General features: G+C 40.1%; 1 protein-coding gene across 2 annotated transcripts in view; it reads left to right on the forward strand.

The window, feature by feature from the left end:
- USP40 (ubiquitin specific peptidase 40) overlaps positions 1–14,298 on the forward strand; it is a 3,368,940-nt gene that overhangs the window by 1,986,582 nt on the left and 1,368,060 nt on the right. For both annotated transcript variants that reach the window (XM_044075047.1, XM_044075048.1), the window contains one exon: positions 496–634. In XM_044075047.1, coding sequence (XP_043930982.1) covers positions 496–634 — 139 coding nt within the window. The remainder of the gene's footprint in view (positions 1–495; positions 635–14,298) is intronic.

Raw genomic sequence — 14,298 nt, forward strand, 5'->3', positions numbered from 1 at the left:
AGGGGTTTGCAGAAAGAAAATCTGAACCTGTTTTCTGTAGCTTATTTACCTCTTATTGTCTTTATTCATTACAGTATACAGTCTTGTCAGAAATGTGAAACAACATCTCATTAAATGCTGTAAATATTCAACATGCTTATGTGAGATGTCATGAATTGTAAGTTTCTTTTTATAATTACATTGTTTCCTTTAAAGCCAATATGGAACTGCAAATTTCCTTTAACAATTTTTAGAATGACATCCGTTCATTGTATTGTTTTCACTTTCACATAGTCAGATTTAGATAAAAATAATCATTGATTACTATTTATTTACCGATGTGTTTTCACAGGGGAGAAGTTATGTTTAGTGATTTGAAGGTAATTGTTTTATGAAAAGGAGTTCATGGTTAAAATATTCTGTCTTCTCTACTCTTTCAGGGAAGACATCTTAACTTCACATTAAAAAAAAAACATTGTAAATTCATAGTAGTAAATTTCTTCTCTTTTTATTTAGCTCAAAGAATGTGCCAAATAACCCTAGGAGAATACCTACCCAGTCAGAATGTAGTTGGCTGCGTATCCAGAATTTCCTCACAGGGACTTACTCCAATTCTGATGTCAAAAGGGTTAAAATTCAAGTAGCTTTGGACATGGTAAGTATAGCATATGATGCTCACAGTGTTTTTACCATCCTTTTATGTAGATAGATAATTACATAGATATAGATAGGCTTAGTTTATTTTCTCATGCTTTATTTGATCATCAGGCTTGCTCCTTTGCATAGAGTTATCCCATCCATATCCTCAGAAAGCAGGAGCCCAGCAGCTTATTCATTCCTCCTAGAGGTAAGCTCCAAGTAGTAAGAGTGGAGCCATCATCTTATCAAAGACCAAGCTTTTGCTTTTAAGCCCTGAACCAACAGAACATGCCCCGTATTGCTGCAGGATTTGATGTGGTGGCATTAGGCAGCTTTACTCTTTCATGAAGCCAGCCTTCCTGTGTAGTCAGTGGTCTCTGTCAGGGAACATTCACCCTTTACATGTACTTCAATACCATCCCACTTCCCCAGAGAGGGAAAGGTGAGCCAGCAGGGCCATGTCACTCCTCCCTTTCCTCACACCACATCCAACAGGTGTTCAAGCTGCTAATCCAGTTTGAGTCATCTGGATTATAGTCAGGACTTCATCACTTTATGCCACTGATGTTTGCATATTCTTTCTTTTATTGTTCTACCTGTATTTCTGACATAGGTAACATGTACAACTGTTAAGCCATGGTAATAAGACTGACATCACAGAGTATCATTTCTCTTTTTTTTTCAGCCACATCAAAACTCTTACTATTTTCATGTTCAAACCAAATCAGCACACTGAACTAGGAAACACAACAAGTTGGTTACATCGGTTTTTTGAAAACGGAGACTTTTGGTAAAAGTTCAAATTAAAATTACGTATATTTGAACTTTTACCAAAAGTCTCCGTTTTCAAAAAAACGATGTAACCAACTTGTTGTGTTTCTTACTATTTTCATGGTAGCCTTCTTAATATTTAAAAGCATGTACAGCATCCACCTACTTGCTGGCACTCTAACAACAAACTTGTATTTTCTCTTTAAATCTGTGTCTCAGTATTCATGTGTCTTTTTGTAGAAAATTATGTAAAGCAGTTCTACTCTGGTAAGCCTTGACATGGACACATTCTCTATAAGGAACTGCTTTAGAAATTTTATATTTTCTTCCTCATCATGTAGTGATCCCAGATTTCCTTTCTTTCCAGTGGTAAGATAGTCATCTTGTAATTTATGTTATCAGATATATAATATCATGCTGCTGTCATTCCCTTCAACCGTTATCACTGCCTCTTATATCAAAAAGGCTAAACCAATTTTTGTACACCATCCTTTCTTATATTCCCCCAACTTTGTGGCCTTTTCCCTTAACTCTCTAGTTAACAAGCATTCTGAAAAGGTGAGTTGGACCATCAGTTTCTTAACTGCACATCCATAAGTGTCAGTGTCTTTCACCCTATTCTCATTAATCATTAGCTGCAATATGAGGAATTGCTTGGGAATTAGACTGTTCTGTTGTTCCAATGTGCTCGTTGCACTTTTGAGCCTGCTGCATTTATTCCTAAATTCCTGCCATTCTACATCAAATGAGGTTATCCTTTGTTCCTCTCCCTTTTTTCTGAACTATCCCTTCTTTAAGATGATTGCCTTTACCAGTGCAGTGTTGAACACTATCCATTGCAGGCCATTCTTTCCTGCTTAGAGGCTCAGGAGAAAAGACTTTTCCTGATTCAGGATACAATACAGAATTCAGGTTCGGACCCTAAAATTAATTATGGGCTTGATAGCTGCCATGATTCTTAATGGTACTGTTTGCCAGAGGTGAAGCTTGGGCAAGGTGAAGTAGACAGCTGTCCTTGGCGCAAGGTGTTAGGGGGTGCAATCTGCAGATACTGTTGGGACGGTAGTACAGTATATTTGTAGTTATGGCTAAAGTGCTTCATGTGTGGTATTAAAACTGCAGCAAGCTGCTTTGTTACATTTATAACAAGTGCTGTGCTACAGTTTCCAGTGCGGAAAAGTATTTTACAACAAATTGGAGAGGACATTTTGAGTAGTAAAATGGACATTTTTTTGTTTTATTTAGTCACCCCCTTAAAGTTTGGTGGGGAGTGCCAAATCAGGGAGCTGTACAGAGTGCTAGATAACTTAGCTGTGGTTTTGTTGTTTGCACTCTTGAGGCCAGATTAATGCACTTGAATGTATGGTATCAGTGGTTTCAGAGCCTACCACATGATTACATATCTTTTCTTGGTATGTCATATCTTTGGTGCTAGAGCCTGGAATGTGAGTTATTTTCACCAATCTCCATTTGGGCCTTGCTTTCCTTTTGTCAGGTCTGTTACAGTTCTTAGTGATATGTGCTTTGCTGGCTGGGTGTGGAATTTCATTCATCTGTGGCACAGTTAAAAGGACCTGTTTCCCTTGGAAATGGGGATTTGCATTTACTTGATGGAATTATGGGCAGTCCTGCTAGGCTTCAGGACTTCTAGAAGAAGCTGCACCTTTTTCCCTTCCTAATCTAGTCTGACAACAACCCAACTTGTGTGACCTTTAAACAGAAGTGAAAGCACAATGAATGGCTGTATGTGCAGAAAGGTGGTGTTCATATGGCAGTTGATCATAGATGAGGGCATCGTCATCTCACTAGTTCACACTGCAGGGGAAGTAAACATGCTGCTGGACTCCCTGAGTCACTCCTCTAGCTCCCTCTCCTAGCACTGTGGATTTAGTAGCTGTGTCCAGATCAAGCCCTTCTAAAGTAATACATTCCAGATAATGATCTGTTTGTCTTGTGTGAGACTGTGTTCCTATCTGCTGCTATCTATCCTGCCAACAAGTTCTGTTAATGTCACAGACCAGGTTGAGACCTTGGAGCTTGACTTAAGGATATGCAGCAACACCATCAAGGTTGGGTCTGAGACGGCCAGACACAGGTCACCTGTGAGTAGTCTGTATGAGATTGAGTAGAGGGACAGAGCTTTTAGCCTACCTGTATCGGATAGGTGTTTGAGACCCTGGATTTTCCTGGTCAGTAACCTCTGTGGTCTCTCCAGCTGCTGCATGTGCTTGGCAAGGTGCATGCCAAAGGGGGCATTGTACTTGATAATGGGTATGATAAGGGAGTGTACAGGGATGTTTTGACCTCCTTGTTCCTGGATGAGATACCCTTACTTATGAGGTGGGCCATGTAGAAAGACTTCCGTACAATGGAGGCAATGTGGTGTTCAAAAGTCAGGTTGCTATCAACCTGGGTGCCCAAGTCCTTCACAACTGATTGCGTGCTTAGCACATTGTTATTAATGTGATAAGTAGTGGGGACACCATTTTCTTCAAAGGGGATAATGATGCATTTCTTGGTATTCTGTTTGAGGCCATGCTTCTGGCACCAGTCATTAGTTTGGGTAAGGCCCTCTTGGAGGATGTCCAAATCACTAGGGGAATTTAAGACAGCACCCATCTTGCAGTCATTTGCAAACTTGGTCAGCTACAGGCCACTGATTTTTGGCTTGCTCCTCAGAAATGTATATCCCATGCACACACATCAGAAATGTGCTTAGAAAGTGTTTGCCTTGCTTTGGTGTGCAGGGTGTGTGAACAAATTAGAAGGTACTTTCATGATTTGTGTCAAACAATTAATGATATGACTAGCTTTGGGTGGGGGCATTTTGTATTAGTGCAAGAGCAGGAATCTGAATTCATTAGTGTGGTCATTGTTTCTTTCACTTTCCACACTATTGAATATCAGGTATACAAAGAATATGTCTCTTTTTTTGTGTGGAGATGAGGAGGCATGCTGTATATGAAAGAGTACACTTATATTACCCCCTCTGAAGTAATATTGTGTGTCTTTTCAGGAGGCCATATATTTTTTGAAAGCAACAAATTGAAATATGTTTACGATGCCCTTTCATAGTCTTCTCAAGAGTGATAACATTATTGCTCAGAATGTGACTGCCATTTTTATGGGCAGGTTTTTCTGAAAGCAAAGGAAATTTGTAGCATTGCTGTCAAATTAATATTGATATGGCTTGCCAACTATGAAATCTGTGTGGCCACTGTGTGTATGTGATTTTTTTTCACAATCAAAGATTGTATGCTTTCTCAGAAGGGGCACATTCCATTTGAAGCAGAATCTGTGCAAATGGAGCTTAAAGCTAAAGCGTTTTATATTTTGATAAAAACATCAAAGGCACAACCCATGTTTAGGCTTCCAAAACTGTTGCCAGATTATTTCATGGTTTGCCTAATGTAGATGTCTTTAGACTCATCTCACAAAAGTATGTTTTCCTCACAGGCAGCAAATGCAAAACCTTAAATATGTTTTGATCAATAGGATAAAATATAAATTCTCTGTCAGCTTGTCCCTGAAGATTATGTCTGGTGATGTTTGAAATGTTACAGAATAAAGGGGATTGTATAGAATTGTGACTTTGCATACAGAAATTCAGCATTCAGCTATTCTGCTGTTTTTGCACATAAAAGCACAACGCAGTTTTTTACTAGAAAATGTCATTGTTTCACATGTGTGTCATTGTATTGACAGCCCCCACTAGTGGGGCTTCATGGCTATTAGAATGTGCCAGACTGTTATACTCACTTTTAATTCATTTGATGTATGTAACTTCTGTAAAAAGTGGCAAAATGTATCATATATACAAAAGATATATTTATATTGAAGTTACATCAAAAATAAAAGAAAATTTTACCAGTCTTCCAGTCAAGACAATATTTACGTTATTGTATTGACATCTGCACTGTGTGTGCTAGCAATGGTGGTGTTCTGCTTTGAAATCAGAATTGAGGTGCAACAAACTGAAATACTTGGAGGGGGAATAGCATGCCTGATGATGTTTGGTACTCATATGTCTTACTATAATTACATGATTTTTTGTTGTTTTGAACTGCAATAGAAGAACAAGAAGAAGAGACTTGCAGCTTCATATGCAGCTAGGAAATCATAATTTCATGTCTTTTGTTGTCACAGTCTGGCACTATACCAAGTTTCTACCTGCAGCCTATTTGACCTTTGCTGTCAAGACTGGGTGAAATTCTTGTCAGAATACATGTCCTAGTTAGGTCAGAAGTAAAAAATGCTTATATTTCATCAGCAAGTGCAACATTTTGGTTACTGCATATAGCTGTATAAAGCAAAATTTGCAGTTTGAATACTGACAAAGGCAATATACCACTGTGTAAATTAGAAACTGAGCTGCACTGAAATCCTTGGGGTAAAATTGCATCCTTAAATTGTGTTTTGTACTCTAGTATTTTACTAGAATTCCCTGAATACCCACTGGTTAAAAAATTTCCACCTAGCTTTATGTTTAAAGCCACATTTTTCCATGGTAACTAATTCTTTAATATTATTATACCTTTTAACTTTAGATTTTCAAATTACTTCCATTTCATAGTGCTAGGCTTTTTTGCTGTTGTCATAACCGCATTGAGCAATCTTTAGTGCATGTTATAATATTTCTGAGTGCTTAATTAATTAAATTGATAATAACTGTGGTGTTAATTCATGCTTTCAAGATTGCTGCACACTGAGTAAATAGCTTAATTTCAGCCCTTCCATTATGAAAAGAGAAACTCAGAAAAGACAACCAGTGAATGTGTCTTTTTGGGTACATTTCAGTACATGCCAGCAAAGAAGAAATTTAGGGAACCTGAAAAAAAATCACCCACAAAAGGTGAGAAAACACTGGCTGGGGAGAATCCTGCAGCTGTTGGTGCAAGACATGACTTCCAGTAATCTAGTGGAAAAAATAACCAAATGTGCACAGAGCTGATTAAAATAATAAAAAAAAAACACAGAAGGAGTACATCATCTCAAATAAAAGAGGCTGGGAAAAAATGGAAGAAGCTTTGAATAGATATTCAGATGAGATGATAAAACTGCAAAAATTAGAGGACAAAATGAATAAAAGGCTGGCTGAGTATGAGACTGCTCAAGAAGAGATGTTTCAAAAAGTGGTAGAATTGAGGGACAGAGAGCAGTTGAGGAAAACCTGAGATTTTCTGCTGTACCAAAGAAACTGTGTTAATTATATGAAAGCACAAATAAGGAACTGGACTATTATTACATAGCAGGAGTGTTTAACTGAAGGGGCACATTTTGTGTATGCTACAAACCTGACCATGAGAAAGCAGCCAAAACATCTAATAGTAAAGATGCAAGCCTACCAGCAGAAAGAGTTGATTCTGACAAAACAATGGCAGAAGGACAAAGTACTGAAACTTGGCGACAGTAGTGTTTTTGTGGAAAATGATTACTCACTGTACACCAAGCAGAAGAGGAGTAAGTTTATTCCAGCAGTCTGGGCATGTTGAGAAGCAGGTGTGAGATTCAAGCTGCCATATCCAGCTGTCTTTACATATTTTTTTCCAGGAGGGTCAGAGTCATTTTTTGATGCAGAACGCACTAGGAGGAAATGCAAAAGTTTGTCCAACAAAAAGCAATTAAACAGAAGGGGATTCTGCTACTTATTCTTCTGATAATAAAGTTCAGAGAGAGAGAGTATGCCAGTGGAACCTTTTCCAGTGTTCCAATGAAAAATGCTTGAGAGGCAGAAGAATGCATAGGAGTTGACTACAAGAGCCAGGATTACGTTGGAAATGAAGCAGACTGGAGTTGGGAGAAAGAGATCAGTAGGAAGAAAACAAGCAACTTGGAAATTGACAAATGTGACATTACAAAACATTAATTATATTTGTGAAACATGACAGAACAAGAAAACCTGGAAATATTGGACATTATAGACTTTGTTAAACTTGTAGGGGACTCCAAAGTATATGCCCTACTTCATGTTATTAATGTTTGGAAGAACATTATGGAAAGGGGAAGAGGGAGGAAAGAGGTAACTAAGTAAAACCACTTTGTTCTTAACAGTATTTTTATAAAACGTGATGTATACGGCATGTTATATTGTAAAGCTTTTTCACTTATTTTTGTAAGTAATAGGGATACTAAAGTAAACAGGTGCCTTTTTTCCTCCTTTCTTTCTTTTTCTTTCTTTGGTTTTAAGAAATGAGGCACTACAGTGTAAAAAGTGAAGAAAGCCTGGACAAAAGAGCATGACATAAGTAAAACCAATATGCTGCTTCTTAATTTTGTATAGGGGGGATGACTGGCTTAAGGCCCTTGACTTGATGTAGCAACACTGTTTAAGCATCACCAAGTAAATAAAAGAACATTGAATGTGATGAAAAGTTTTCCATTAACAAATGTTCACAGTGCAACATGAGCAGCTTGTAGCTGAAGGCAACTGTGTATGTCCTTCTATTCCCATGTTGCAGTATTCATACTGTGGGATTTCCAGCCCCCAGGCAACCCTGCATCGGCTCCTATACAAAATCTTAAGCCTGGCTGTTGTAGGTGCGTGGGATGGTACACATAGGGCCATAAGCCTTGGAGTTATAAATGTGATGTCGGCACGCAAAGACCCCAGAACTTTTCAGCCACATATGACGATTACTTCAACCTCTTTGCTCGTACATCTGAAGACTTATAAAAGATAAGTACCTCTTGCCTTTTTCATACTCTCTTAAGCTTTAGCTTGTTTGCTGTAGTTGTTTTTCTCAAGCCTATTTCGGAGAAAAAGAGTAAATGTAGTTGTGGGTGCCAGATTCCGCACAAAGACTCCCATGACCGCTGTGTCTTTTACTGAGGTAAGAAGCATGACCACAAGGCCTGCTCTATTTGCCAGTCCTTCGTACCCAAGACCTTACGCAGTTGTCTGTCTGCATTAAATCTATTTTTAGAAAACCAAAGGCTTAAACGCCTCGTGCTTAGGATGAATTCTGAGTTGGCTACAGAAGAAGGCCAACGTTTGCAAGCATTCTCCAGATGCCGCTCCACCTTTGGATGTCCCACTGACTACCGTTCTAGGGGCCAAGGGGCACCCGACTACTCCGGTTCCGACAGCTTTTCTGGAAGAGGCTGTGTCAGTACCCACGGAAAGCACATCAGCGGAGTTGACTTAGACGTCAATCATAACCGGCGTCAAAGGGGGAGACATTGCTGGACCGACCAACCGAAACCTCTCCTACCCCAATGCAGGCCTCTATTTCCTTGCCCACCCAGATGCACACTCCATTTAAAAAGAAGCAGAAAACTAAATACTTGAGCCCAACGCCTCCGGCAGTCCCAGACTAGAAGTCCTTCACTTCCTCCTTGATGCAGGCCTTTATGGCTCTTAGGTCTACAGGCCCTACTCCCACTAGCATCCCTGTACTGAGTTCTAGGCCAGCTTCTGCTTCCTCCCTGCCTTTAGCATCTACTCAGCAAACAGTTACCCAGGAAGACCCAGACCAGTCTTATTCCTCCTCTGAGGAATCTGTCTCCTATGTTTCACTGATTGCCTCTCCCATAAACTATTACTCACCTGGAGAGTCCTCTTTTGAAAGGGACTCCCCACCTGAAGACTTATCATTTGGGGAGACTATCTCAAAAATGAGAGTCTGTGTCAAGTGGGATACTTCTTTAGCTTCTGAAACCCAGAAAAGATACTTTGAGCTTCTACTGCTTGACTCCCCTTCACCTTCAGCCATCCCTCCAGTACTCCCAGATTTCTTGGCTTCACTTCTGTTTCCAAGAACCCAGACTCTCAACCTCCTGCCCCTAAGAGGCTGGATAGGTTTTACAAAGTCCCTGATGACCATAAGTTCCTAATAAAGCCACCTTTGGCCGACCCAGCTGTTATTGCAGTATCCCCAGACAGACAGTCTAGGCAATTGCATTCTGCTTCCCTACTGCCATCCGATAAAGACAGCAAAACCACGGGCAGGATGGGGAAAAATATATACACCTCCTCTACCCTAGCTTTCAGGGCTATAAACAACCAAACACACATGGTGAAGTATGCCCTAGACCTAGTCTCTCATGCCTCCACCTTGTTGGCTACCACCCCGGACTGTCCAGCCAAATCTGACATTTACTGCAAATTGTCACTGGCCACCCAAGTAGCCAGGCACTCTATCCACTGCAGCTATGATGCTGCAGAAGCAGTTGTCAGATATGCTGCCACTGCATCCACCTTGTGCAGATACTTCTGGCACAGAATACAACTTCCAGATGATTTTAAAGCCAAGAGCATGGAATTCTCCTCTGGATAACAACCTTCATTTTGGCAAAAATGCTGCAGAACCATTTAAAAACTTGCAAGAAAAAAGCAAGGAACTGCAGGAAGTAAATAAAAGACCATTGAATGAGATGAAAAGTTTTCCATTAGCAAATACATGTTCACAATGCAACATGAAAAGCTTGTAGCTGAAGGCAACTGTGTATCTGGTTCTCGTGTTTCTTTGGAGACAAGCTGGTAAAAGCAATAAAAACAGAATACTTTTCTCCTTTCAGTAGTTGAACAGTAATGTTTTCTGAAAGCATTCAATTTGTTTTCTACATCTGGGAGAGGAATTAAGATAAGACAGAACAGACAGCACAGGCCCATGTGTTATGGATAACCTTCATTATGGGTCATTTCAAGCCTGTGAGTGTATCTGTTAGTTTGGGACAGTTGTTCCTGTTAGGATGTTTAAACTTCATTATTTGAAGCAGTGCATAGATGTATGTGTTTGTATTAAGTTAATAGGTTCTGGGTGTGTGTTTGTTTTGTGTTTGAGGGTTTTCATTAAAACAAAAAATCTTGCTGTGACATGGGTTCAGATGGATATGACAAGAAGCAACTGTATAAAAGATCAACCTGACAAGCATTAGGGTATGCATATAACACAAAAGTTGAATCTAGAAATTTTAAAAAAGCTGTTGAGTGTAACAGGTGGGAATAATGGCAATACTTAAATATTATCTTTGAATATGAATGGTCTCACAGGTGTATACAAAAAAGAAAGAGTAGTAAACTATATTAAGAATGCAGAGTGCCAATAGCTATGCTACAGGTGACACATTTGGAATGAACTGAACCTGTGAATTTGATAAATGATTTTATAATGGTTATTTGGTTGAATATCTGGGACAAAGGAAAGGGAGAGTACTTGTATTAATTGATAGAACAGGGATGACTGCAAGTAGTGGTACAGAGAATAGTTAAGAGGGGCTGGAATTTATTGGAGAAAACTGGCAAGGGAATCAAAGTATTGGGAGGAAATAATCACAGAGGGAATGGGAAGAGTCCAAGTATTCATTTGGACTGCAGGCTAAAGAGTGCTTTCCCTATCAAGGACTGATATATAGACAAAGAAAAAGAAATAGGGGGATCCCAAATGAAAGACCAGCACTGGTGGAGTTTGTAGTCAAATCTATAACAGAAGCTGCTGTTAAAATGGGATAATTAGTAGAGCATATAAAATATTGTATGATAACTATAGGAATCAATCAGAGGAGGTTAGAAAGGATTGGAAAGAGAGACTGGATAAGCAGTTCACAAAGAAACAATGGGAGGATATATGTATGGCTCCCAAATATGCAAGTCTGGAAGATTTAGGATCTTTTGCTTGGAAGTGGTTTGCATAGTTATTTTTATAATACAGACTCCAAAGAATTTTTCCTTGGGTAGATTGCAAATGTTGGAGATGTGATGGGGAAGAAAGAGGTAACTGGGAACAGATTTTTTTCATTGTGCAATGAGTTGATAGACTTTAACAATTCCCCGCAGACTACTCTGTCAGATGTACTGAGTGAGCAAAAATCTCGATGTTTTGGGTATGTTCTTTTAAAAGTCGAGATTTTGGCATTTCGGGTCTACTTTGGTTGAAAGCACATTTGGTCGAAAGTCAGTTTCCCAGGCACACTTCACTGAAATCTCACTTCATCGAAAACTCATTTCACTGAAACTCATTTTGTCGAAAGTTATACATGGCCTTTTCCCCACTGTAGTGCGACCCTGGAGTTAGAATATTAAGTAAGGGAGGATGTGGGAGGCACAGCCCCCCACCTGTGGTAAATGTTTTAAAATATAGACATGTATACTTAAGTTAAATAAGTAACTCTTTCCAAAAGACAACTTATAACTAAACTATGTAGGGGGCTGTGCCCCCCACACTCCTTTACTTTATATTCTAACTCCAGGACCGCACTATAGTGGTGAAATGGGTATATATAACTTTCGATGAAATGAGTTTTGACCAAATGAGTTTTTAGTGAAGTGAGCTTTCAGTCAAGTGTGCTTAGTGAAGTCAGTTTCGACCAAATGTGTTTTGACCAGTGTAGACCCATATATATGTGTGTATATGTGTGTGTGTACAAGAGTTCACTCTTACAGGAATTCACAGGAGGGGGAAGGAGGATGGGATACCAAGAATAGATGAAGATCGGCAACACAGATGGAACGTTATGGTAAGACATAACTTCTTTATCTGATGTTGTGAATCTTCATCTAGTCTTGACTGTTGGGACAAGAGTCCCCAGCTACTTTCGATACTGGGTGGCCCTATGAAAGCATATTCCTGAGAGCCATAGAACCAAAGGAAGCTCTTCCCCTGAAGACCAGATCTAATTTTTAATGAGTGATAAAGGTATGTGGAGTAGCTTACTTTGCTACTGTGCATACTTCATTTATGGAATCTTTGGAGTGGAAAACAGCTGAAATAGGCATTGACCTGGTGGAATGCACTCTAACTGGCACATGTAATTTGAGCTTCTTTTTATTATATATGTAAGTGATGCAGTCTCTTAGCCATTTAGACAAGGTGACTTTGGAAATGGATTTCCCTAAAGTTTGGCAAGAGAAGGAAACAACTGTTCTGATTTTCTAAGTCCTTTAGTTCTGCTGAGATAGAAACGTAATTGTCTGTGAACATCCACTAAATGTAGACAATACCCAACCTTTGTTGGAAAAATTGGGGGGGGAAATGGACAAGTCTATGGTTGATTAATGTTGGACTCTGATTACCTTTGGATGAAAGGAGGGATTGGTTCTGAGAGAAACTCTATCCTTGTGAAAAATTAAGTAAGGTGATTTTGAGCATAAGGCCTGCATCTCACAAACACATATTGCTGAAGTTATAACTATGAAGAAAAGCGTTTTCCATGAAAGAAACTGTAGGTTTCATGTTGCTGCTTCCTCAAAGGGGGAAGCACCGAAGACTGGAGAACCATGGTCAAATCCCATGGAGGTAGGGGGTCTTTAAAAGGAGACTTCAAGTGCAGAGTTCCTTTGAGGAATTCTTTACATAGTCTATGAGAAATTAGAGGAAGGTCCCTGAAACCATTATGGAAATTTGAAATGCCAGCTAATTGGAGTTTAACTGTAGAGGCAGAGGCCCCTTGATCAAAAAGAATGGTTAGAAATTCTAGAACTTTCGCCACTGGAGTGGAGAAAGGATTGAGATCATTATTATATGCCCAGATTGAAAATCTCCTCCCCTTACTAAAGTAGACTTTCCTGCTGGATGGTCTGTGGGAAGCCAGCAGAATTTTCCACACTGGAGTAGGTATATCTTTATGTCTGGCGACTATCAGAATTGGAGGAACCAAGCTGTCAGCTTGAAATTCTGAAGGTTGGGGTGCATCAGTCCCTGAGGATGAGACAGCAGGTCTGGAACTCTGTCCAGAATCCATGGACGATGAACTACATGAGGCCACAGGAAGGGGAACCAAATTTGTCGAGGTAAATGTGGATCACTTTGCTTCTCAACCTGGCTGCTTTCCTGAGAAAAAGTGGCATTAGAGGAAAGAAGGTAAAGGCTTAGAGGAGACCCAGGGGCTAATCGAGGAGAAGAGTGTCTCTCGGTGACTCCTCCTGAGGGGGGATCAGGGCATAGTTGCTTTTGCACTTCTTGTTTTGGGTTGATGCAAAAAGGTTGCAACAAGGCTGACCCCAGTGACGAAAAATCCTCCTCACTATCTCAGAATCAACAGACCACTCATGAGGCAGTAGAATGCATCTGCTCAGTTTGTCTGCTATCACGTTTAAACTCCCAGGGGTGTGCATTGCTGTCAGAAAGTGGTTGGAGGAAGTCACCTATTGCCACACACTCAGGGCCTCTCGACATAGGGGGTAGGACTTAGTTCCCCCTTGTTTGTTGATGTACCAGGCTACAGACATGACTGATTGCATCACAGTGGTCTCTAGGAGGAGGACAGATTGAAAGGCTTGCAACGCTAGGAGCATTGCCCTCAACTCCAGGAGACTGATATGCAGAATAGCCTCTATCAGGAACCAAGTGCTTTGGACTGTCCTTCCCAGATAATGCCCCCCACCCCATTTGGGAGGCATCTGTAGCCACTGTGGCATTGGGTTGAGGGGGCACAAAGAGACGACCTAGTAGGATTTTCTCAGATTCCATCCATTAGTATAGGTCTTTTTTTTGCAGTGGCTGATTATTAATATGGGGTAGTTCACTGTATGAGTTAGAATAAACCATTAAGAAGCTAGAAGCCATTGTAGTAGGCGCATGTGGCACCTCGCTAATGGAAGTAGAGTGATGGTCACTGCTATGGACCCCAACGCTTGAAGGACCAGAAGGACTGGCACTTTGTTTTTGCAAAGAATGGGATGTACTTGGGATTTTATCTTCTGTAATCTGTGTTGGGGAAGAGAGGCGACACAAGAAACGTTGTTCAGACGAGCTCCTATGAATTCTAAATCTTGACAGGGCTTTAGTTTTAATTTTGTTTGATTGACTGTGATTCCCAAGCTCATGAAGGAATGCATAGTGAACTCTGTTGCTTGAAGTAGTAGATGCCTGGTGGGAGTGGTAATGAGCCAATTGTCTAGATATGGAAACCCCCGGAATCCATGCAGTCTCATGTTAGCTGTCACTGCTACCATACATTTGGTGAACACCC

The sequence above is a fragment of the Protopterus annectens genome, chromosome 6.part0, assembly GCF_019279795.1.
Source record: "Protopterus annectens isolate FY-2018-M chromosome 6.part0, PAN1.0, whole genome shotgun sequence".
Taxonomy (NCBI): Eukaryota; Metazoa; Chordata; order Ceratodontiformes; family Protopteridae; genus Protopterus; species Protopterus annectens.